This window comes from Musa acuminata, chromosome BXJ1-8 (assembly GCF_036884655.1).
Source record: "Musa acuminata AAA Group cultivar baxijiao chromosome BXJ1-8, Cavendish_Baxijiao_AAA, whole genome shotgun sequence".
Lineage (NCBI taxonomy): Eukaryota > Viridiplantae > Streptophyta > Magnoliopsida > Zingiberales > Musaceae > Musa > Musa acuminata.
The window spans coordinates 29,380,042-29,405,761 of record NC_088334.1 but is presented as its reverse complement, the minus strand read 5'-3'; the positions used below and the strand labels follow the sequence as shown (position 1 = coordinate 29,405,761).

The following is a 25,720-nucleotide window of genomic DNA, read 5'->3' as shown; positions in this document are numbered from 1 at the left end:
ATCAAATTTAAATCATCAAATCATCAAAATCATTTTCATAGTCCAAGAGATTCATAAAAATGATACAAATAGATTTATCAATCTCCCCTTTTGAAAACTTGATAAGGTAGGGATTTAGAAATTTTAAAGAAAAATATATTTTTCTTTTTTTTATTTCACACAATGCGCCTTTGTCATTTATGCCAAATCAAAATGTGCATCATCACTTAAAACCAAAAGATAGACAAGATTAATCACAAAAATCTTCATGACCAAAAATATAACACATTAAACATAAGGCTTCTTTAAATAAAAGATTTGATTTATTATTTTAATTCCAATGACAATACATTTTCTTTTTTATGTGTTTCATTTTATGTGATTGATTTCATATAAGTATGCTCAAGTTTTTCATATGAAAACCATACATCATGTTTAAAATCGAAAAGCAACTTTCATTACGCTAAAGATCAATCATCATGCATAATTTCAAAATATAAAATCATCATTACATGCATGATCATCATACATAATTTCAAATCATCATTTTATTATTACATCATTAAATCATCAAGCATGGTTTCATTAAACATAAAGCATCTTGAATTAAAATCAAAAGGCAATACGAAAATCATCAAGATACATATAATTTCTTCTTAAAAACATATATAGGATTATCATTAGATTTAAATCTAATATTTTGTTCATTTATCATAAAACATGTAATTTTTAGGATCATTTTTTTAAATAAAAAAGAAGGATGATATAATTTTTTATATTTTATATTTTTTATTTTTTACTAACTAATTTAAAAATAACTCATAAAAAAGTATCAAGTAATTTCAAAATAAAGTAAAGGAGTTTCGTTTGAATTGTTTACTTTATTATCGAGAGTCACAAAAGCGAAGTTCGCCACTTCGTATTATCGGTTTGCTCCTCGTCTTCGAAGGTATTCAATTTGTCCCAAGTCTTCTTCTTCTTCTTTGAAAATAATTTTTTTTTTAGTTTATTTTTATTCTTTAATTTTTGTTTCATGAACTTTCTAAATTTTATAGTGAGAAGTTCAAAGTCATCATCATCACCACTTAAATTATCACTCTAGTATTCTAGTGTTCGAAGTGTCAAATCCTTTCTGTTCTTTAGAAGATTATTCTCATGTTCGTTTTGTTCATCATGTTAATTATGTGCATTGTGCATCATTTCATATGTTATCAATGAACTAAAAAGTTCTTCAAGTGGAAAATTAATGAGATCTTTTGCCTCTTGTATTGTAGTTACTTTTGGATCCCAACTCTTTGGAGAGATCTTAATATATTGTTGATAAATTTAAAATTTTAAAAATATTTACCAAGAGCTTTTAAACTATTGATGACATCCATAAAGCAGATGTACATGTCAACAATAGTTTCACTCGACTTCATTCGAAACAACTCGAAATCATGCATCAAAAGATTAATCTTCGAATCTTTTACTCTATTAGTGCCTTCGTGTGTGGTTTCAAGAATGTGCCAAATATTGAAAGCCATTTCATAAATAGAAACTTAATTAAATTTATTTTTACTCAAGACACAAAATATAGTGTTCATAGCTCTAGCATTCAAAGAAAAAGTTTTCTTCTCCAAATCATTCCATTCGTTCATTGGAGTAAAAGATTTTTAAAAATTATTTTCAATAATATTCCATAAATCTAAATCAATAGAAAGCAAGAAAACTCTCATTTAAGTTTTTCAATAAGTATAGTCTGTCCCATTGAACATAGAAGGACAAACGATAGAAAAGCCCTCTTAAAAATCGAAAAGAGTCATTTCTCTTGTGTGTTAAACCAAATGAGAAATAACGTAGCCCTGATACCAACTGTTAGGAATGAGTCGGCACTAAGAGGGGGGTGTGAATTAGTGCAGTAATAAAAACATCAATTCTAAAATCTATCATTTCGATTAAACTCGTTTCGGAAAGATATTAACTTGAAAGCATAAGGGAGCATAGTGAAAGCAATAAGAATGTAAAGCAGTTTACAGTAAAGGTAAATTGCTCAAAAAAAAATCCAAACCTATTTTATAGTAGTTTGATCATCGTGACCTACATCCACTCCCGATTCCTCTTCACTCGAGACCACCGACTTACACTACTGATCTTCTTTCAATAGGTGAAGATCAACTACCCTTTTATACCCCTCTTCTCCTTTTCACAGGTTTAGGAGATAACCTTTTACAAGCACTCACTCCTCTCTAAACAGAATTCTAAATTTAAAATTAGAGGAGGGGATCTCTCAAGTGTTTACTATAGTGTTTTCCCACTTTTAAATTCTATGTACTTGTGTATATTAATCAGGGATGAGAGGGGTATTTATAGGTCTCAAGTGGATTTAAACTTGGAGCCTAAAAGGGTCTCATCCTTGATTTTCGGGGTCCTAGCGGTACCACCGCCTATGTTGGGCAATACTACTACCTACAGCATTGACACTGGGTAGTACTACCACCTAGTCTAGTGATACCATCACCTGACACAGTCTCGGAGACTATGCCACAATGGTGCCACCTATTGGGTCACTGTTTAGACCTTCCACTTGGCCCAACATAGCCCAAACTTGGGCCCAATTGACTCCTAATTGAGTTAGCACAATTCTAACCTAATTATGTACTAACTATGAATTTTAAAACATTTACTAAGCTGAATAAGTCTGTAAGTCTAGGTTTCTTCTTGTGAGCTTCCGGTAAACTTCCGACAATCTCTCGGTAATGTTCTAACAGAATCCCGGCAAGCTCCTGGACTTCATGACGATCTTCTTGACGAGTTCCTATGAGCTTCTTTAACAAGCTCCTGGACTTCTTGGTTAATTCTAGTAGAACTTCTGACGAACGTCCGACGAACTCTTGAACTCCCAATGAAATCTAATTATTGACTCTAGGACTTCATTTTGCTTTATGTTTTACTATCGTAGTTAATCCTACACACTTAAAACCTGCTTCGATCTAGATAATTATTACAAAGCTTGAATCAAGTGTTGTCCGACATGTCATTAGTTTATTAATGCTTCATTTGATTATTTGGCACATCGTCCTCTCTTGCGGCCTATTGCCCAATCGGTCAGTTGACCTCCATAACTCCGATTTCCTTAGTGGAATCTTTACTCTTCTTTGCCCGATGCTCAAACCCATGGCCCGAAGCCTTCTATCAATATGTCAATCGATCCTTCGACTCAACGTCCAATCTTCTAACATGTTTTTCTCCGGCCCAACATGATTCTTCCTGCTTTAATTGTCTCTCTTTGATTGAAGCTTCTTTCGTCACTCAAAACGTAGATCAAATCATAAACACTATCACTTGATTTCATCATCAAAATCTGAGATTCAATAGGGTCTTCGTAGTTGCAAGGTTCCTCCCCGAGGGTTGAGTAGTCCAGGCATCTTTGGATGACCGACGATCCTACATGATAAACTAATGAGTTTCTTTTTATATTTGATTCTTAGGCTTTCTTATTAGCTGATTTAGGATTAGTCACTTGATCATTATGATCTTTGATCTAGATAAGGGTGATTATTGCCGGTTATTGATGTGGGGCACATTGGGACACACTGCGACACCATTTTGAGGCTGATAACTTGGAGCCCTACTTAGGTGTTGACCTTTGTGGCAGATGAACTAGCATGGGATAAAATCATCCCTATCAGTCATTAAGATATATAAACCATAAGTCTATGAAGCATATAGGGATTAATACTGTACTGTATATAGGTCATATAATTATGCATAGTACAGTGAAATGTTCAATTATGTAGTAAAACATTTTTACATTATGACAGTATGAAGATATAAAGATCTGATTTCATATTATTGTAGGAGAAGCCATCAATTCTGTAGAAAAACAAAGCAGAGTTTTTTCATCTTCAATTTTAGATTCAACAAGAGTTGAATCGTCAGGGAGCCATGATCAAAGATTATCGACTCAGCTCAAGTCCACTCGGCTAATACAAAGTCCAAGTTGAAGTCCAAGATGGGGTGAATTCAAATTCAATTCCAAGATCGATCGAATTTAACTACAAGTCGAAGTCCATTTGAGTTAAACTCAAATTCAGAAGACTTCATTTGGTTACGAGTCTGGGAGTCGGTAGTCATAGAAACCATAAAAGAGTCGGTAGTCCTAGAAAGCAAAGAAGAGAGAGAGATAGAGAGAGAGAGGGGGGGGGGGGGGTGGGGAGGGGGGCGCAGCAATAGCCTAAAGAGAGAGGCGACAACCCTACGGAGAACAGAAAGGGAGGTAATGGCGAGAGGGAAGCCTTATAAAGTATGAGCTATTGCTCAAAAAGTCTTTTTATAATTGCATGACTATATATTTCTTTTTTTCAAATAATACTCTTGATAGAGAAAATGATAATAATGCCAACTCACCTCATCACTTAGGCTGTGGAAGCCGCTTAAGCACAGGTATAGGTGACTTACACTAATCCTCTATAGCTGTCGGCCCCTGCCTATCTTCAAAAGGGCTCACTTTTCATTTTCGCCCATTGACATCTTCAATTGTAGTTAGGTAAAGGCTTGCACACATGTATTAAAACCAGACGGTATGGCACAACTTTCCCAGCTCTATCTTTCATATGAACGGTACAGAGGTTCATCCCCTGCTTGTCCTAGACAGGCCAAGAGCCTTAGCAAAGCAAATCATCATAATCGTCCTATTCTAACATTATCTTTCGGAGGATGAACTCATTAGTTACTACCATCAATGATCCTTAAGTAGGGTAAGAGATACCTTAACCCATCAATGGCCTCACACCACTAATTGTTCATTTATAAATCCTAAGCCCCCGAGCTAAATAGAGGCAAGCGAGCTCTATCTAAACTTTTCTGAGCTCTATTAAACCTCCTTCACCTACTCTACTAATTAAGCATTGGAAGGATCGGGTTGGGACATCCCCCGATGTTGACTGCTTGTGCAAGACCCCGATTCATCTAGGGAGCACCTCAGGGCAATGCTAAACACTTCCAAGTAAGGCCAAGGTGCACCTCGGGACAACCACGAGCTTCCTTTAATAAACAAACTACTCCTCGAGATGATCGCAAGTCAATCGCTAAGAGCCTATAACACTTTGGGAGTCCACTTGTTATCTCAGTTGCCCACTCGAGTCACACTCCCACCTTGGCACGAGTCCCTAGGATAGATCTACACTTTCGGGATCGGATTAGACCATGTTGATTCTCCAATCAATGGCACTAAGGCAACAATATTTTGGCACTAAAAGAAGGGCCCGAATGTCGTAAGAACGTCCATCCATGACTCATCCCAACGAGCGCTCTAGTGAGGAGGCACCTCCTCTGGCACCCAACTCATTTGAGCAAGAAGGACAACTCCCACCTTCTAACAGGTAGACGCCTCCACCTCAATGCAAACCCTCGAGACTTTATTGGTGTCTACTCAACGACCCCGGTCTTTTCCCTTCGGGGCTAAACGCGGGGCATCTACTTATCCCATCCAACACCTTTTTGTTTCACCCATCAAGTGTAGACACTCATCAGCATGATATAGGTGGTCGCCCCTCTCCTGCACTAGCTGGCGCAATAGGTAGCTCCGGTACTACGACCAACAATTCAACACTCGTCTGCCCTGTGTCCTCCAAGATCACCCCCTGCGAGCTCCCTGTCGATGCCTCAAGAATACCCTCGACAAGCTAAGATGGCTCCCGAAGGGCCAATCCCCCTTATAGTGGAGTTCAGCATCCTGTCATGCCACGAGACAACCATACTCAAGTCGGAGACATAGTCCGCTGACTCTATAGAGGATTCACTCAAAGCACAACTCCGAACTATAAATGTGCCCGGACACCTTGAAGTCTCTCGAAAGCACTTGAACCCAAAAAAAAAAAAAAAAAAAAAAAACTGTTGCTTTCGGATCAAGCAACAGTTTCTGGATCAATTAGTACTGTTACCTTCCCGGATTAAGCAAAACTCCAACTTTTAGAAACCCATGGACTTTTTCTATGTTTGCTGGATTCCTTTTTAATCTTTATTCATGAATGAATGTGCTTGTTCTTCGCTTTTTCATCTTCTGTTAGGAGGAAATAAAGGGAAAATTGAGTGCTGATTGTTCTTCCCTTCTAGTGATTTTGATGGAATCAAATATTTTAAAAATGTTGTTTCTTGTTAGATTTGTTTTCTTATTATATTATATGCCTTATGAGTCATTGGGTGTGCGTTGAGATCTAACTTGTTTCTTCTATCAGTCTACACGGCCAAAATCAAAGACAGGAGTCCAAAGGGAATCCTGCCTATCAAGATCTTGTCCTGTCACTCTGGCCACCCCTGAAGTAGCGTCTCCTCGCACCTTGAGAGAGGTGTGAGCTGGGGTCCTCACTCCACGCTCCTCTTTGTTTGGCTTCTTCGTTGTATGGTAAAAGGATACCGGATCGACAACGGCTGACCACCGAATCTATTGTAAGAGACATCTACTAGGCATAGTTCTCTAGTCCTTTGCTTACTAGGATTTGTTAGCTGCACAATATTGTTTGGGAATCTACAGAGTAAGATCTTGTGTTGTTTGCGAATTTATTGACGCCCCAGAGGATGTTACGGTTCAGTTGAGAAGAAGTAATCTAAAGTCAGTGCTGGATTTTTGTTGTAAACCATAAGTCTATGAAGCATATAGGGATTGCAATATCGTACTGTATATAGATCATGTAATTATGCATAGTACAGTGAAATGTTCAATTCTGTAGTAAAACATTTTTACATTACGACGAAGAAATAAAGATCTGATTTCATATTATTGTAGGAGAAAATTATTACATGATAGTTTATATTTATAAAATATAATGGTTTATAATTAATGCATGATTTAAAAAACAGTGGGGTGAGAGAGGCTCGAACTCTCGACCTCAGGATCACTCTTTTCTGCTATGAGACCTACGCGCTAACCAACTGCGCCACCACCCCCGTCGTTTTGTGTGTCAGGATAAAAATAATTATATGAACTAAATCTACTATATTTGTTATCCGTCAAATGCACTAATGAATTCATATGTAAACGTTATGAAACTGACAACACAAATGACGACATGTTGTTCATACCTAAAAATAATGTAAAATAGTACTGCAGTTCCAGCCTGTCTTTTGTGTTCTTCTGAGATTGACAGCTTTAATGTGCAAAGCCAAGGCGGCCACGAGAAGAAGATAGAGCACAAAGCCTAAAGAAATGGCTGCCTTCACGGAGATTAGACCCCACGCGGTGGTCGTCCCGTTCCCGGCGCAAGGCCACATCAATCCGCACCTGAAGCTGGCCAAGCTACTCCACGCCAGGGGCTTCCACATCACCTTCGTCAACACCGAGTACAACCACCGCCGCCTCACCCTGTCCCGAGGCCCCGACCGGGCCACCGCAGGCCTCGACAGCTTCCGCTTCGAGACCATCCCCGACGGCCTGCCGCCGTCGTCGGACGAGAACAACACGCAGGATGTGCCGGCGCTGTGCGCTTCCACCAGGGCCACCTGCCTGGCCCCATTCAGAGACCTCATGGCGAGGCTGAGCCGCGCGGCCGACGTGCCCCCCGTCACATGCATCGTGTCCGACGGGGCTATGTCCTTCACCGTGGATGAGGACTTCGGGGTTCCTGTCTTGCTCTTCTTCACACATAGTGCATGTGGCTGTTGGAGCTACTTTAACTTTGGTGAGCTCGTCAGGAGAGGCTACACGCCTCTCAAAGGTAAGATTTCGAGCCAAATGATCGATCTGCATCACCCAAAGAATCATATTTGATGATATGCCTTCACGCAGATGAAAGCTTCTTGACGAACGGGTATCTCGATACTCCGATCGACTGGATCGTCGGCCTCGAGAACATCCGCTTCCGGGACCTGCCGTCTTTCGTCCGGACCACCGACCCCGACGACGTAATGCTGAGCATTATGGCGAGGCGTGCCGCGCATGACGCTCCCCAAGCCGCCGGTATCATCCTCAACACCTTCGACGACCTCGAGGGCCCCGTGCTGTACGGGATCCGCTCCAAGTTCCCCAACCTCTACTCCGTCGGCCCCGTCTCGTCCATCGCCACCACCGCCTTCACCTCGATCTCCGGTAACCTGTGGAAGGAAGATACCGAGTGCATCAAATGGCTGGACGACCAGGCTGATGGCTCCGTCCTGTACGTCAACTTCGGGAGCATCACGGTAGTGACGGCGGAGCAGCTGCTCGAGTTCGCGTGGGGCTTGGCGCGCAGCGGGTACCCGTTCCTGTGGGTGGTGAGGCCCGACATGGTGCGAGGCGAGGCGGCGGTGCTGCCGGAGGAGTTTGCCGCGGAAGTAGAAGGGAGGGGGCTGTTGGTGGGGTGGTGCAACCAAGAGGAGGTCTTAAGCCACCCCGCGACGGCTGTCTTCCTGTCGCACTGCGGGTGGAACTCGACGCTGGAGAGCATCAGCGAGGGCGTGCCGATGATATGCTGGCCATTCTTCGCCGAGCAGCAAACCAACTGCAGGTACTTGTGCACCAAATGGGGGATGGGTACGGAGATCGGCAGCAACGCGAGGAGGGGGGAGGTGGAGGGGTGCATAAGGGAGGTGATGACAGGGGACAAAGGGAGAGAGATGAGAAAAAGAGCATTGGAATGGAAAGAGAGGGCAAGAAAAGCCATTGGCCCGGGGGGCTCTTCCTCGGTCAACCTTGAAAGGCTGGTGGAGGAGTTGATAAGGAGACAGTGAGACAAGCTCCTGTTTGATATGTTGTTCCTATAGCATGATGATTCACTCACTGCTCTGCAAAGTGTAGTTGTCTGGCAAATTGCGATACATAACAGCATTGTAGCTGACACAAATATGTACAAGATAACTCAACCCAAACACAAATCCAATCAAACCATAGGCAAACAAGAGTTGCTAATCGGGTCCAACAAAGCCGGCACCAAATACTTCCTCCCCTTCTCTCCTTCCACGTTATAGCTCGCCTTCGTCTTCACGTCCACCCTCAGTTTCCCAGCATAGCCAGGGTATGCGCCCTCGCCATAGACGCCTGGGCACCCAGCAGCCACCTCCACCGGCGCGTCCCGATCGCCCTGGAAGTATCCGCCGCCGTACGGGTTCGTGACGGAGCCGGCCAACAGCGTCGCCAAGTTGATCACCATGCCGTCGAGCCCCACGTCTCCGTTAGGCGCGCCGAGGGGCTGTCCCTGCTGCCCGTAGGCTGGCTTGTGGAACGGCCACGCGCACTGTCCCGGGCACTGGCTCACGGAGTCGCCCACCCACATGTACGCGGACCGAGCAGAGCCCGCGGCGACGGATCCGTGCATCCCGCAGGCAGCGGAGCAGAACCCCTCCACGGCCACGTCCGCGGCCGTGAGCACGAGGGCGACCCCGCCCGCCATGACGCCCAGTCTGCGCGCCAGCTCCGAGACGTCGGACCTCCTCAGAAGCCTACCCATGGAGTACCCCTCGTCTAACACTTGGTTGGTGAGCAACACATGGGTCTTCCTCTTCCCGGCCTTTTGGACGTAGTAGTCGACTGTTCTCCACCATTTGGAGACAGTGGGTGTTATGATGGCGAAGGTGGTGGGGCGGTGTGGGGGAGTCAGGGAGAGGAGGAAGTCGGTGATAATTGATCTCTGTGATGGTGAGAATTTCCCATACCACAGGACGGAGATTGGGATGTTTCCCTCCAACAAGGCTCCTCTGTGGTAGGTGAGGATGGTAGGGGGAGGTTGGTAGAGAGAGGATAGCTTCCTTGAGGCAATACATAGGTCTGTAAAGCTCAGAAGGAGAAGAAAGAGAAGGAATGTGGTCGATTCTTTGGGTTGATGGATGGAAGCCATGAAATGTGGAGGGTGAGCAGGATGGGAGGGGTGGGGGGTGGGATGAGAGGAGCAAGGGAAGATATTCATAGTGGGGAAGGGGAACCATTGTTGTGTCAACAAGGAAGGAAGTATTGTCCTTTGCCTTGATCATTGATCAAGGGATTCCTCAGCACATATCCCTTGTGTGTTTGGGTTTGATGGATTGCAGGTGGATTTACTCCATGCTACTCCTTCAATTATTTCACATACATAAAACAATTGCTTGAATTTAATGATCCGATGATGACATAATGCATACTAATCCTACCAATTATACAATCAAGTTTATAAAGCAAACAGTTGCTTTAATCTCAATACTCTGGATAAGGAAATATAAGTTTGAATCTGCATTTTTAAGCTTTCTTGATGACTGAAATGAAAGATAAGTTTACTACTAAAAAAATTAGGACTTGACCTTCTTTGGAGCCTAAAAGATAATAGTGGATGTTTAGGGTTATCTTTTTTATTAGTATAATGTCTTAGGAAGACTTGGAGGAAAGGAGAAGGAACCCACTATTTCTACAAAGTTTAAGGTGCAGTTTGACCAAACGAAGAAAGGGATAAAAAATTTCAATAAGTCACTATTTATGACTAGCTAAGCTTTTCTCAAAAGGAATACACTCATTACTCATCCCTATTATTTTAGTCAAGTACACTCAAAACACATTCTGCACGCACTATTTTACACAGAATAATATTCATATATGTAGAATTTGATGATGGATATTGAAGTCCAAAACACCGAGGATATTGATATTCCAAAAGAAAATCTTATTTGAAACATGAAATAGAAATTTAAAATCCAGTGGCTCGGCATTAGTTCAAATTATTTCTAGCTTTGTGGATTCTCTTGGGATAAAAATTAATTTGCATAGCTTGGTTGTTGCTACATAAGAAAAGATATATTAATTTGTGACCACTCTGAAATGCCCTGATCATCTGCACTCATGCATGATCATATTTATCTTCAATCAAAATCAGGGGAAAATAGCAACAGTACAATGTTTCTGCAATGAGAGTCTTCGCTAGAAAAGTAAGCACAGTTCCCATCCCCCATTAGAACTAAAAAGGAATCTCTAATTTCATACATCAGTTCAGAGACAACATCCGACTTATTTAGATTAAATCATTTCATTATAACGTAAGTCTTCTCGTAATTTATGATAATCCAATCAAAATCTTTGTGATGATACAAAAACACATCATGTGTTCGAAGTCTGTATCTATCTCTCTCTCTTATACAATCACTATTTATGCCATGCTCTCCACAGTTGCCTTGCACCGTATATTTCGTTTTAATTTTATTGTGTCAAGTCTAATCCGAGTTAGATGAATATCAAAACTTTATAAATGTACCTAGATGGTCATTTTAACTTGTGAAATTTATAATAATCAAATTAAATATTAATTTATTATGTGATATTTTGCATAATAAAAAATATATTATTGTCGTGATTGATCCGTATAGAGTTTAGATGCAATGATTAGTTGACTCGATAAAATAAAAAGTAAATAACATCTATTATTTATAAAATCAAGATACTAATTATAAGATTTGAAATAATAGAATAAAATAATCAAATAAGATGTGTAAGAATATTTATTGTCTTTGGATAGCACTTGAGTGCTCTTGGTAGTTTGCGTATCATTGTTCGTTTCGATCTTCTTCTCTCTCACTATTTTTCTCTCGCTATTGAAACCTCCTCTTGATATTTAAATAATAGGTAGTAGACCTCGAGGACTTCTCATAACAACTAGAGAAGCTTTGATATGGAGCTTTGGCTACTTGAACTCAAGGAAGAAGGCTATGGTAGGAAGGATGGACTACAATGTGCAAAATTCTTCCATACTCTTTTCTCTTTTCTTGTCTTCTCAATTCTAAGAATAGAATAGCCAAGGCCAGTTAGGCTCTTGTTGAAGATTTTTTTTGTTACCTTTAGATGGGGGCAAATCCCTTACTTTATAGGGTAAGGGGTGTCCTAAATCCTTTTAAGGACTTTTCTAGTAGGGCCCCGTTGCTTAATGGAGATGAGTGGGCTACTAGAATTTGGGCTTCGCTTAGTTAAATAAGACTGAATGGTGTTGAGATTGTCTTTGATCATGACTCTTCCAATTAGGCAATTCACATCATGTTTATTGAATCTCAGATTTTGATGATGAAATCAATTGATGAGTTTACGATCTAATCTATGTTTTGAGAAAAGTAATATAGGACTAATTTTGATCACGAAAAGGCAAAACGATTAAAGTAGAAGATGTAGGAAAAACTAGGGGACGACATATATGGAAAACAAAAATCCTAGATTTTCACAAAAAGGTTTTATCATTGTGCGAAGATTGGTGCACAAAAACCTACAAAATTAAAAATCACGTGTGAGATAGTTTTTGTACCTAAGGCGATCGTATATCCTGGAATTCCTACAGATCTGTGGGAGACGATGAAGGAGGTCAACTGTCCTCATCTTTAATGGTGATTCACATAGCAAGGGCTACAAAGATACTCCTCGAATCGCTGTCCAAATCTCTTCTTTATGTGCACCACGTAATTAAGAAGGGGCTACCTCTTCTTACAATCCACATGCCCCAAATAAGGGCTGCAGGGTGAGGAGAAGAAGGGAAGAGGAGAATAGGAGGTGGCAACCAAAAAAACTCAGCCTATGGCCTTTTGGTTCTCTCTTATTTATAGAGCCCTTTGTCAACTTAACCCTAATGGATCGTACCATATTGGGTATTAGATCTCTATCCAACTATCCAAGCTTCTTAGATTAGTGAGTCTTTACCCAATTAACTTTCATTGGCTCTTATTAAATCTCATCCAGAGGATCTAATAATTAAATGGCTTATTGGATATCCAATAAGATAGGAGCTCCAATGGATATCTCATATTCGAACCTTTACTCATTGCAACACTTATCATATGTGTGTAACCCTCTAGGCCCAATATCGAGCTAGCCATGAGTTATACCTATCAGAACTCCTTCTAGCTCAATGAATTATTATCTCCAAAATTATTCACTCAACTCATCAACTACGGATGTACTAGGCCACTACGCCATAGTCCCCATACGATACAAGGGAATCTAATCTATTAGACCTATCTATCCTCGGTTACCATATACCTATAGTCCCTCATCTATCTAAAATCTCAGAAACCATATATTGGGCATAGTGTTATCAGGCCCATACGATTTCTACTCGAATCTCGCTCTAATCAAATTCTCCCGGAGAACTCTTTCTCTCTCAATCCGAATGACCCTGGCTAGGGTTTTGTTTGAGCAAGAACATATGAGATATTCTTTTCATAATACTAGGAGCAGATGATCCTCTATCAACACTCAATAGCCCTTATAAGGTTGGTTAACACTTTCGATAACCGGATGTACTTGATTTGGAACTTCCAGATCTATCAGTCCGATATTAAATAGTGGAGTACTCAAATAGGGCATCCTTATTGTCTCAAGTCAAGGACCATATACACCATTGGGATGACAAAATCATTGTTTGATAATGAGGTATCATCAACCATTCAGCATTCCGTGAGTAGATCAATTAGTGAACTTATTCTCAAATTAGCACTTGCACTGTATCCCTAGTGTCCCTATACAAGCAGCTATGAGACCAGCTACCTCTATCATACGAACAAGTATATAGTACACCAATCTGTTTGGTTATCTCAATGTCCCTCTCAAATAACCTATGACCAGCCGCCTTTAGTTTTCAATGTGTCTATTGTTGGTATTCAAAATTTTGCAGATAACATGAGCCTTTTTTATTTGGGTTATATGGTCCTTATTTTTCTTTGAGTAACAATAGTCTGGGTAGTACTACTGCCTAACATTGCTTGGAGACCGAGCTCAGGTGGCACCACTACTAGCAGTAATAACTGCTGGCAGTACCACCGCCTAGAACTCCTAGGAGACCGAGTCTCCTGGGTGGTGCCACCATCGGCACCGCCGAATGGGCTGATCCATTCGGCCCAATTTGGGTCTACCAAGGGCTCAATTGGCTCCCAGATTAAGTTAATGGGATCACCTCTTAATCCTAATTTAATCTACATGCTAACTATGACAATTAAGACATTAATATTACAAATCGTATTTCGGTGCGTCAATCGCTTCTTCCAACGAGCTCCCGGTGAACATCCGACGAACCCTTGGCGATGCTCCGGTGGACTCCCAGCAAACTCCTGGACTTGCGACGATCCTCATGGCGAGTTCCGACAAGCTTCTTTGGCAAGCTCTTGGACTTCTCATATTGTTCCCGTAGAACCTCCGACGACCGTCCGGACTTCCGACGAACTCTCGAACCCCCAACGTGATCTTGGTCTTGACTCCGATTTAACATCTGCTGTATTTCTTACTTCCATCGTAGTTAATCCTGCACACTTATCTCAACATACGGATTAGATAACCAAATGATAATTGACTTCATCATCAAAATCCGACATTCAATAAGGCTTGGTATGAGAGACTTAGTTCATTTTTTATTAAATATAATTTCTCTAAAGGCAAGGTCGATACTATATTGTTTATCAAAAATTTTGAAAATAATTTTTTTATTGTTCAAATTTATGTTGATGATATTATTTTCGGTTCCACGAATGAATCTCTTTATGAATTATTTGCTAAAAGTATGAGTCTTGAATTTGAAATGAGTTTGATGGGAGAATTAACCTTCCTTTTAGGCTTACAAATCAAACAACTAAGTAATGGTATCTTTCTTAGTCAAACAAAATATGCTTTAGATTTGCTAAAAAGGTTCAATATAGATAGCTCAAAAGCTATCAACACTCCTATGAGCACCTCCACTAAGTTAGAAATTGATGAAAGTAGAGAAAGCTTTGATCAAATAGCTTATAGGGGTATGATAGGAAGTTTACTTTACCTCACCGCAACTAAACCGGATATCATGTTTAGTGTAAGATTTTGTACTAGGTTTTAATCTAATCCTAAGATATCCTATCTTAAAGCAGTTAAGAGAATACTTAGATATCTTAAAGGAACCACAAATCTAGGATTATGGTATCCAAAATTTGAAAACTTTGAGCTAATTGCTTATGCTGATACGAATTTTGCTGGATGTAGACTAGATAGAAAAAACACTTCATGAACATATTAATTTTTAGGACATGCACTTGTTTCTTGGACTTCCAAGAAATAAAATTCGGTTGCACTATCTACAACCGAAGCAGAGTACATTGCAGCTAGTGCATGTTGTACATAAGTTGTATGGAAGAAAAACACTTTAGAGGATTATAAGATTCATCTTAAAATATCCCGATAAAATGTGATAATACAAGCGCAATATGTTTAATAAAGAATCTCATTCAACACTCTAGAACAAAACATATTGATATTAGGCATCACTTTATACGAGATCATGTCACTAATCATGATATAATCCTAGAGTTTATTAATACAAAATATCAATTAGTCGATATTTTTACAAAGTATTTAAGTGAAGAATAATTTGATTTTATTAGAAGAGAGTTAGGAATGTTAATATGTCCGAATGCATGAATTTGTTAAATTTCGTTTTCGAACTTTCTTGATTTTTTTATCACTCATTTAAATTCTGTGCTGATAATTTTATAATACGAATTTTATATGATGATAAGATTATGTGCCTCAATATCATGTTTACTTTCATGATTATGATTAAATATTAAAAAGTTTTAATCATACATTGGATTCTTAATCTTTGAGTACTACAAAGCACTAATAATTTTGCCTCATGCTAAGTAGTGATGAAAAGTTATGACAAAACACTTTATAAATGCATAAATTTGATGTATATTTTCTTTCCAGACTATCTTTCACTTAATGTATTTCTTGAATGGAGCTTTCATGAGTCTATGTCATATCAAGTTTATTTTATGATTTTTGATACATAGAAGTCATTGACAAATGCATCTCTCATGGATTTATCTCTTATGAATTTTTAATTGAGAAATGGATTTGATATGATAATTCTTTCACATGAATTCTTTCTTAATGAAGGAAGAATTTTTTTTTGATAAACACTTACAAGGATTTAATTTCACATAAATATCTTGATCCTTGTGAAAAATGAAGCATGATTTAATGAAACTCTTTTATCGTTAACTTCATTCAAAGTTGGTTCTCAATGGTTTTTCCTCATTACTTTCCTTCTTCATGCGAAGTTTTAATGAAAAATAAAAAGGGAGAAGATGATGGAAGCCATCTCGTTAAATATTTATAACCTTTAATGTGAGAACTTTTGAATGATATCATGTCATGAATGCTTGAAATATGATTTGTATGAATTTTTTTACAATTTGAAATATGACATGAATTTTTACCACATTTGCATTTATTATTGAATCGTTCTCCTTTTTGTTGATGACAAAGGGGGAGAAAAAATACCAAAATATGATAAATTAATAATAAATGTATGTAATTTTACACTTGAAATGTTTGTATGTTAACTTTTTGTCATTATGATAAGATATCTAGAGCTTAACTTATAATTTTACAAATTGATATATTACCATAGAATGAATTGCTATGTTTGTTATCCTTAAATATTTAAAATATTAGACTTGAAAATAGATCTCAAGCCTTGACATCATTTTGAAAAAGTTAGATCATGATAGGAATCATGATGTGAGTATTGATAAGTTTAAATGAACTTAACTTATCATTGAATTTCAAAGGTCTTTAATTCAAAAATGACTTTTCTCAAGTATGGCATATAGATAAGGGGAGTTAAGGTTAAATCTGTCATCAATTGATTATCATCATAAAAAAGGGAGAGATTATTGAATCTCGGATTTTGATGATGAAGTCAATTGTAATTTGTTTGATCTAATCTGTATATTAAGAAAAGTATGCAGGATTAACTATGATAGCAGTAAGACTTGAAGCAGATGTTATGCCGGAGTCAAGATCAAGATCACGTTGGGAGTTCGAGAGTTCATTGGAAGTCAGGACGTTCTGTCACGGACAAACTTCTAAACAAGATGTTCGATGTAATGCTTATGTATGTCCGTGTCTTTTGGTATGTTTATTCTTTGCTTAGCATGTAGAGGGATAACCGAAGGCTTAATAGTCCCATTTTAGTTGGGTTTGGTGGTCGCTTTAGGCTTGTAAATAAAGGTTATGTCATGTGGACACTTGTGAGAGATTTTCGGTCTGTAGTGAACCATTTTGACCCTTTGTTGTGCAACTGTTCAGAGCTTATAAAGTCTGTTTGTAATTTGCATTGTCTATGAAGTGTTTTCTAGAATATTTGCTTGTAGATCCCGAGTGAGGCATTTTCTCTAATTCATTTTCTCTTTTGTGGGTCCTAAGGGACCATGGGAGGCTTTAGGGAGGCTGACCTTTGCGGACTAATACGCAAGGGTACCACATAACTTAGGCAAAACCAACTAAGTCCATGACAAATAGTATCAGAGCGGGACAAGCACTCATAAAAACACTTAGCATGCAAATGTGGGGGACCTAGCGGGGTTGAGTTGAGGGCAGTCAGCACACGCGCGATCGTTTCGGGTAAAACGGGCATGGAGATGTAGGGAAAAGGAGTCGCTCGGAGGAGCGGACATCTGAGATTGGCATTCAGAGGAATGACCAACCCTTCGCGCAAGAGGCACCACGAGAATAGGCAAGTTTGGAAGAATGTGGAGGGCACAAAGGTTGGGATGGTTGAGTTTGAGCTACGGCTCAACGTTGACAACTATACTTGATGGTGCTCAAGACAAGCGAGGCGCTTGGTAAAGGATGAGACCATGCAAGGTGGAATAAGTTACTCAGTGACCGTAAGAGTTGTGCAAAGCTCACAAAGGTGAGGGAAATTGCTAACTCAAAGAATTCGGTACTCATATATGGGCTTGTATGCGGACGATGGAATGTTTGCGGTCATCCTAAGGCGACTGAAACTCAACACCATGGAGCATTGAAACTTTCTCTTCGGCATATGAAGGATACGTCTATAGGAGGCTGAAGTTGTCACGCCCCTCGAATTATCACATTCAGGAGGTGTGACCTTATCTAAAATCAATAATATTATAATTCATCATCAATTCAATCTAGGATCCAATCTAACAATTTAAGAATACTAAGAATCATTCAAAATTGATATTCACAATTCATAAACCTGTACGTTACATAAATCATAATCCACTTCACTCAAAGATTCACAATATCCGAAGGCAACTCAACTAAACATCAACCACAACACAAATCCATAATCATAGAAGAATATACAATCACAAAAAGATAATTATTTACCATGAGTTCTTATCCTTATACAACTTAAACTTATCATTCCATAAACATGAGCGGTCCTTTAAACTTTTACAACACATAAGTAACAACAGATCCTTAACATTACATCAGAAGTAAAGTATACTATACAACAAAAACCTATCATCCAACAAAGATTAGCTCAAAAATCTTCTAGTCTTTCACTGCTTTAACCCAATTCTAGCTTTTCAGTGTGTGACAAGCTACCCTGAAAAATTTATATAGCAACAGGGTGAGCATAAAGAGCTCAGCAAGCGACTAACATATCCATGGCGATAGGATAAGTTCAAGCAGGCTTAGTATCAAGATACAAAAGTAGAAATACAAGTGTTCATTTGAAATCATCTCATTTGATATAAAATCACAAAGGTTTACCTCATTCAAAAACAAGCATTAGACATAATAATAGGAGAAGGGAAATTGGAGCATTTCATTGGCAAAAGAAGCATTTAGGCATGTATCAAATGGCATATGAAGCATTTAGGCGCATATCAAAGGTGTAAGAGTGTTTGGGGGCATAATAATGACAAACGAAACACTTCAAAGTATAACAAGTGAACCGAATAATAAACACAAGCTTGTATGTCATTTTTGAGGTAGCATGCATTCCGTTTTTATCCAAAGCATAATATGAACTCATAAACAAAGCTTTGGATATCATATCAATAAACATAGAGGGCGCTGTGGGACCACATACATAATGTGATTCATCTATTTCTGGATGACCACCAAGCATAAGTCTCCCACGTCTGGGAGCTCCATTCACCCATGTTTGAGTGAAGTTATTGGGGCCGGCAGAGCAATCGCGGGCTCTAAGCATAACTCCCTTTACCATTTCTGGCAAAGGTTTACAATATCCCACAAGACACCAGAATACAAAAGGGTAGTATGAACAATAACATTGACACATATCAGAAGCACATGCGGAACAACGAAGATATGCATGTGCCTTTATCAAACAAGGAAATACAAACAAAGCATTATATAATAAATTTCAGATATACAATAATTTCAGGATGAACAATACAAGAACTTCAAAGGACTAATATAAAGCTCAATTGAAGAAGAATTTAGCAGAAATCAAATTTCCAATAGGATGAACATTGAATAGGCAAAACCTAATAAAGTTTTCAATTATGACAGAATTTGAATGGTACATTTTCTGAATTGTTTAAGTGACCAAGCATGCTCCAAATCACTAAAAATAATTGTCATTAGAAAGCTGTATCAATCTATTTTCAAATGAACTTAGATTTATAATTTTTTGAGTTCTTAACAGGAAGTTACAACAAATAGAGTAAAGGAAGGTCAGAATTGATCATCCCTGTTTTGCAGACTTGATAGAATCAATTTAAACATATGTTTTAGAAGGTAAACAAACTTCAAAACTTTCAACTAGGTGTCAAAAGAAAGATATGCGAATCTAATTTCCAAAGAACTAAGTTTTGCATAATTCAGAATTTTTACTAGAGCGTTATGAGCAATTTAGTAACAGAAGGTCAGAATTGATCATCTCTATTTTGCAAAATTGATAGAATCAATTTAAATAGATGTTTCAGAAGGCAAACATACTTGAAACTTTCTAAATTATGTGTTAAAAGAAAGTAAGTAAATCCAGTTTCCAAAAAAATAAGCTTTGTATAATTCAGAATTTTCTCTAGAGAGTTATGAGCAATTTAGTAACAGAAGGTCAGAAATTTCAGTCCCTATTTTATAGAATCTGTAGGGTTAATTGAAACAGAAGTCTTAGTAGGCATTTAAACTCCAAATCATTCAATCTTAGTGTCAAAATAAAGATATTTGAGTTTACTTTTAAATGGATTAGGCTTTGCCTAAATCAGAGTTTGATGCTAAAAGTTAGATCCAAAACAATGTATAGAAGTTAGATTACCGAAAATTTTTAGATTCATGGCTTTGTATCAAAAGGAAAGAAAGGTTTGGTACTATGCTGAAATCTTTTGAATTATGAAGAATTAAAAGGAAAACAGAGATTAGGAATTCTATAGGAAGAGGTTAGAACACTTGCCTTAGATGAGTTTGATTCCCAAATATAGGGAGTTGATGCAAAACCTCAAACAAAGTTTCCTCTTCTTCTTCTTCTCCTTCTTCTTCTTCTTCTCTTCTTCTTCTTCTCCTCAAACTAACGTTGGCTGCAAAGTTTCTTTTTAATGGTGCCTTAAATTACTTAGGTTTGGCTCATGCTAAAATAGTGAGGTAGAAAGCATGCATGGGGGTTTAGGTGTCAACTTTAGAATAAATACAAGTGGCTCATCCTTGTTAATGACACATGTCCTCCATTTTATTTTATTTTATTTTTATTTACTCAATTCTGAATATTCTATAAATCATATCAAAATTTTAATATTTACTCTTAGGTCCTTAGCCATAAACTTTAATATAATATTATTTAATAAAAAAAATTATTAAATAATCCTCATATTTACAAACAAGCATTTACTAATATTTTTTTTTTTAAATGGGGGATGTTACACTCTCCCCTCCTTAAAAGAAAATTTAGTCCTCTAAATTTGTTATACCTCTTTCGGCGAAAAGATGAGAATAAGCTTTCTTCATTTCTTCCTCTAGCTCCATATCGTTTCATTTGTAGAATGATGCTTCCAAATTACTTTAACTAGAGTAATGATTCTATTTCTTAAGATCTTCTCTTTTTTATTAATAATCCGAATGGGCTCTTCCTTGTAAAATAAGTCTTTCTCAATCACAATCGGCTCATACTCAATAACATGAGAGGGATCAGGTATATACTTTCTAAGCATTGACATATTAAATATATCATGAATATTGCACATCGATGGTGGTAAGGCAATCTTGTAAGCGACAGAGCCAATTCTTTCAAGGATATCAAAAGGTCCAACGAACCTTGGGTTTAACTTTCCTTTCTTTCCAAATCTTGCAACGCCTTTGGAAGGGGAGACATTTAGGAATACAAAATCCCCTACTTGGAACTTGATATCTCGTCTTCTGTTGTCAGCATAGCTCTTTTGCCGACTCTAAGCAGCCTTTAGCCTTTTTATGATAACCTGAATCTTTTCAGTAGTCTCTTGTACTTTATCTGGTGCTAACAATTTTCTATCACCAACTTCCTCCCAACATATAGGCGTTCTGCATTTTCGCCTATACAATGCTTCATAAGGAGCCATCTGAATGCTCGAATGGTAACTATTATTGTAAGTGAACTCAATAAGAGAAATATCTTTATCCCATTCACCTCTCCAATCCATAACATAGGCTCTAAGCAAATCCTCAAGTACTTGAATTGTTCTTTCAGATTGACCATCGGTCTGAGGGTGATAGGCAGTGCTAAACTTTACTTTAGTGTCCATAGAATCTTGTAATCTCCTCCATAATCTAGAAAGAAATCTGGAGTCTCTATCCAAGATAATCTCCTTCGGGACACCATGAAGTCTTACTATTTTATCAACATACAAATCTACAAGCTTATCAAGAAAATAAGTCATATTGATTGGTAAGAAATGTGCAGATTTGGTTAACCTATCAACAATGACCCAAATAGCATCGTGCTTTCTAGAGGTTCTGGGTAGTCCTGAAACAATGTCCATAGTAATGCATTCTCATTTCCATTCAGGAATATTTAAGGGCTGTAACAAACCTCTAGGTCTCTGGTGTTCTGCTTTGATTTGCTGACAAGTCAAACACCTTGAAACATATATTGCAATCTCCTTCTTCATGCCTTTCCACCAATAATGACTTTGGAGATCTCTGTACATTTTTTATGCTACCAGGATGCATAGTGTACTTTGAATTGTGACCTTCGTTCAAGATTTGAAACACATATTCTATCCCCAAATCTCAATAGGCCATCATCTGAAATTTGAAATTCAACTTCAATCCCTTTTCAACTTCATTCCTCAAGTATATTAAATACGGATCTCGTAGTTGTCCTTCTTTAATTTGTTGAATGAGATCAATTTGCACCTAGATAGAGGCCATCAATATTATTGAGTCTTTTATGGTGACTTTCCTTTTCAAATCCAAATGTCTTAACCCTCTTGTTATCACATTCTGATTCATTTCCAATTATATTTTTATTGGTAAACTTGTCCTTGTCATTCTTACCACTGATCTCCAAAAATTCTTTTCATTATTCTCATTAATAATCAGCCTCTACTTCCAATATAAGGTGGCAAAAGAAATCTTTTGATCATCGGAACAATTTTGTATATCAAATAACTTTTCCATTCGCATCATCCATTTTTTTGCTACCAATGGATTAGGTGCACCATGCTTCTGTTGGGCCACTCTGATTTAATATTCTCGATCATCCTTTTCATCTCACTTAATTAATCAAAACCAGATGAAGTAGGAGAACCAAATGTCCTCGTCCTCCTAGATTCCTAAAAGACATCAAAGAAAATTTCTACCAATTACTATATTTCACTAGACCTCAATATATTTTGCACGTCAATATATCAAATATTTCAGTGATCCTCAAACTATGCTCTGATACCAACTCTGTCACGCCCCCCGAATTATCATATTCAAGAGGTGTGACCCTGTCTAAAATCAATAATATTATAATTCATCATCAATTCAATCCAGGATCCAATCTAACAATTTAAGGATACTAAGAATCATTCAAAATTGATATTCACAATTCATAAATCTGTACGTTACATAAATCATAATCCACTTCACTCAGAGATTCACAAAATCCAAAGGCAACTCAACTAAACATCAACCACAACACAAATTCATAATCGTAGAAGTATATACAATCACAAAAAGATAATTATTTACCATGAGTTCTTATCCTTATATAACTTAAACTTATCATTCCATAAACATGAGCGGTCCTTTAAACTTTTATTACACATAAGTATCAATAGATCCTTAACATTACATTAGAAATAAAGTATACTATATGTTGAATCTCGTATTTTGATGATGAAACTACTTGATATATGTTTATGATTTAATCTACGTTTTGAGTGATGTAGGATGCTTCGATCAGGATGAGACAATTAAAGCAGGAAAATCATGTTATGCCGGAGGAACATGTCAGAAGATTGGACGTCGGGCCGGTGGATCGGTCGACGTATCGACAGAAGGCTTCGGGCCGTGGACTTAGGCATCGGGCCAAAAAGAGCGGGTATTGTGCTAAGGATATCGGAGTTGCGGATTCAAATGGCCGATTGGGCAATAGGCTGCAGGAGAGGACGATGCGTCGAAGAATCGGACGAAGCGTCGAGGGACCAATGACATGCCGGACAACTTGGTTAATTGCTTAGGATTAATTATCTCGATCGAAGTTTTGTTTTAAGTGTGCAGGATTAACTACGATGGAAGAAAGATATGCAGCAGGAGTTGCGTCGGAGTCAGGACAATGATCACGTTGGGAGTTCGAGAGTTCGATGGAAGTTCGGACAGTCGTCGGAGGTTCTGCGGGAACAAATCCGAGAAGTCCATGAGCTTGCCAAAGAAGCTCATCGAAACTCGCCAAGTGGATCATCGCAAGTCTAGGAGTTTGCCGAAAGTCCGCAGGAGCATCACCGAGGGTTCATCGGATGATCGACGAAAGTTCGCTGGAAGCTCGCCGGAAGAAGCGATTGACGCACCGGAGCAAGTTGCAGTAAATGTCTTAGGAAAAATCGTAGTTAGCACATTGATTAAGTTAGAAATGGGAGGTGATCCCATTAACTTAATCTTGGGGCAATTGGGCCCCTGAAAAACCCAAATTGGGCCGAATGGATCAACCCATTCGGACCCTGATTTCTGCTAGGCGGTTGAATCGCCGAAGGCAGGAGGTTGCACCGCTTGGGCTTAGTCTCCGAGCGAGACTGGGAGGTGCAACCGCCCCAGCCAGGCGGTGGCACCGCCTGGGGCTCAGTCTCCGAGCGAGACTAGGCGGTGCAACCTCCCCTGACAAGAGGTAGCACCGCTTGAGCTCAGTCTTCGAGCTCTGCCAGGCGGTGCAACCGCCTCAGTCAGGAGGTGCAACCGCCTAAGCTCGGTCTTCGAGCTTTGGCAAGAGGTGCAACCGCCCCTGACAGAGGTGGCACCGTCCAGAGGCTCAGTCTTCGAGCTCTGCCAGGCGGTGCAACCGCTCCAGTCAGGAGGTGCAACCGCCTGATCCCGGAATTCCGGGAATTGATAGTTTTGAGCTCCAAATTTGAACTGGGTTGGGACCTATAAATACCCCACCCATTCAGCACTGAAAGAGCACAGAACTCATACCGAAATCTTGATCTTTTTCTGTGATTATTAGAGCTCAAAATTGTTGTAAAGGCCAAAAGTTATTCTCCCTCTTTTCTTCCAAGTTTTGAGTTGTAAAGAGATGAGAGAAAATTCTGTAAGGGTTGTCTCCTAAGCCCATCAAAAGGAGTGAAACTGTAAAAGGGTGGTTGGCCTTTGCCTATTGAAGGAAGGCCTCTAGTTGACGTCGGTGACCTCGTCGGTGGAGGAAGCCAAAAGTGGAGTAGGTCAAGATTGATCGAACCACTCTAAATCTTGGTTTGCATTTACTTTGAGCATCTTATCTTTACTGCAAACCTCCTCAATAGCTTACTGCCTTCTGTGCTTTTACGAACGTGTTTCAAAGTTCAGTGCTTTCCGAATCGGCGTTTAGACGCAAATCGCTTTTATCGTACGAACGTCGTATTTCAGTTTACGCTTATATTCTGATTTCCATCATAACTGCAAACTGCCTTCATAGATTTACTCTAACGTCATCTCGCTTGATCTTAAGTTAAAGTAATCTTAGAATCGGCTTTCTTACCGAAATGACTTTTAATGAACGAACGTAGTTTTTATCATAGAAGGTTTTCTGCTGCACTAATTCACCCCCCCCCCCCTTTTAGTGCTCTTGATCCTAACAATTGGTATCAGAGCCCGGTTTTTCTCATTTCGGATTTACACCCGAGAGAAATGGCTCTTCATGGCTTTCAAGAGGGCTTATCGGTTTTTCGTCCACCGTTGTTTAACGGATTGGACTACACTTATTGGAAAACTCGAATGAGAGTTTTCTTGATTTCTATGAATTTGGATTTATGGAATATCGTTGAAAACGATTTTCAACTTCCCTCTAAACCGATGAACGAATGGTCGGATTTGGAGAAGAAGTATTTTTCCTTAAACGCAAAAGCTATGAATGCCTTATTTTGCGCCTTGGACAAAAATGAGTTCAATCGGATTTCTACGTGCGAAACGACTTTTGACATTTGGCGAACACTTGAAATCACGCACAAGGGAACTAGTAGAGTCAAAGACTCGAAAGTTAACATTTTATTGCATGATTTTGATCTTTTTCGAATGCAACCAAGCGAGAATATAGGCGACATGTACACCCGTTTCACGGATGTCGTCAATAGTTTAAGAGCTCTTGGAAAATATTTTTCGGATTTTGAACTCGTAAACAAGATTTTGCGTTCTCTTTCTAAGAAGTGGGATTCAAAAGTAACTACAATACAAGAAGCTAAAAACCTAAACAACTTACCACTTGAAGAACTAATTGGTTCGTTGATAACATATGAAATGGTGCACAATGCACATGATGAACATGATGAACAAAATCACCTTCCAAAGAACAGGAAGGATTTGGAACTCCGGACAAATGAATACCACTTGAGCGATGACTCAAGTGATGAGAACAATGATGAACTTGAACTTCAAACACTAAATCTTAATAAG

General features: G+C 38.8%; 2 protein-coding genes and 1 non-coding gene across 3 annotated transcripts; 1 reads left to right on the top strand and 2 right to left on the bottom strand.

The window, feature by feature from the left end:
- Positions 1-6,819: 6,819 nt before the first annotated feature.
- Positions 6,820-6,906, bottom strand: TRNAM-CAU (transfer RNA methionine (anticodon CAU)). Its single transcript is given in 2 exon segments — positions 6,820-6,855; positions 6,869-6,906. It is a non-coding gene; the product is annotated as a tRNA-Met (tRNA).
- Positions 6,907-7,130: 224 nt separating this feature from the next.
- LOC135587702 (7-deoxyloganetin glucosyltransferase-like) lies at positions 7,131-8,713 on the top strand. Its single transcript, XM_065079392.1, has 2 exons — positions 7,131-7,673; positions 7,745-8,713. The coding sequence occupies exons 1-2, from the start codon at positions 7,166-7,168 to the stop codon at positions 8,662-8,664; spliced, it is 1,428 nt and encodes a 475-aa protein (XP_064935464.1). The 5' UTR covers positions 7,131-7,165; the 3' UTR covers positions 8,665-8,713.
- Positions 8,714-8,753: 40 nt separating this feature from the next.
- LOC135587703 (protein PHOSPHATE-INDUCED 1-like) lies at positions 8,754-9,792 on the bottom strand. The gene has a single exon (XM_065079393.1). It carries the CDS (start codon positions 9,765-9,767, stop codon positions 8,814-8,816), a length of 954 nt encoding a protein of 317 aa, XP_064935465.1. The 5' UTR covers positions 9,768-9,792; the 3' UTR covers positions 8,754-8,813.
- Between the last annotated feature and the right edge of the window lie 15,928 nt (positions 9,793-25,720).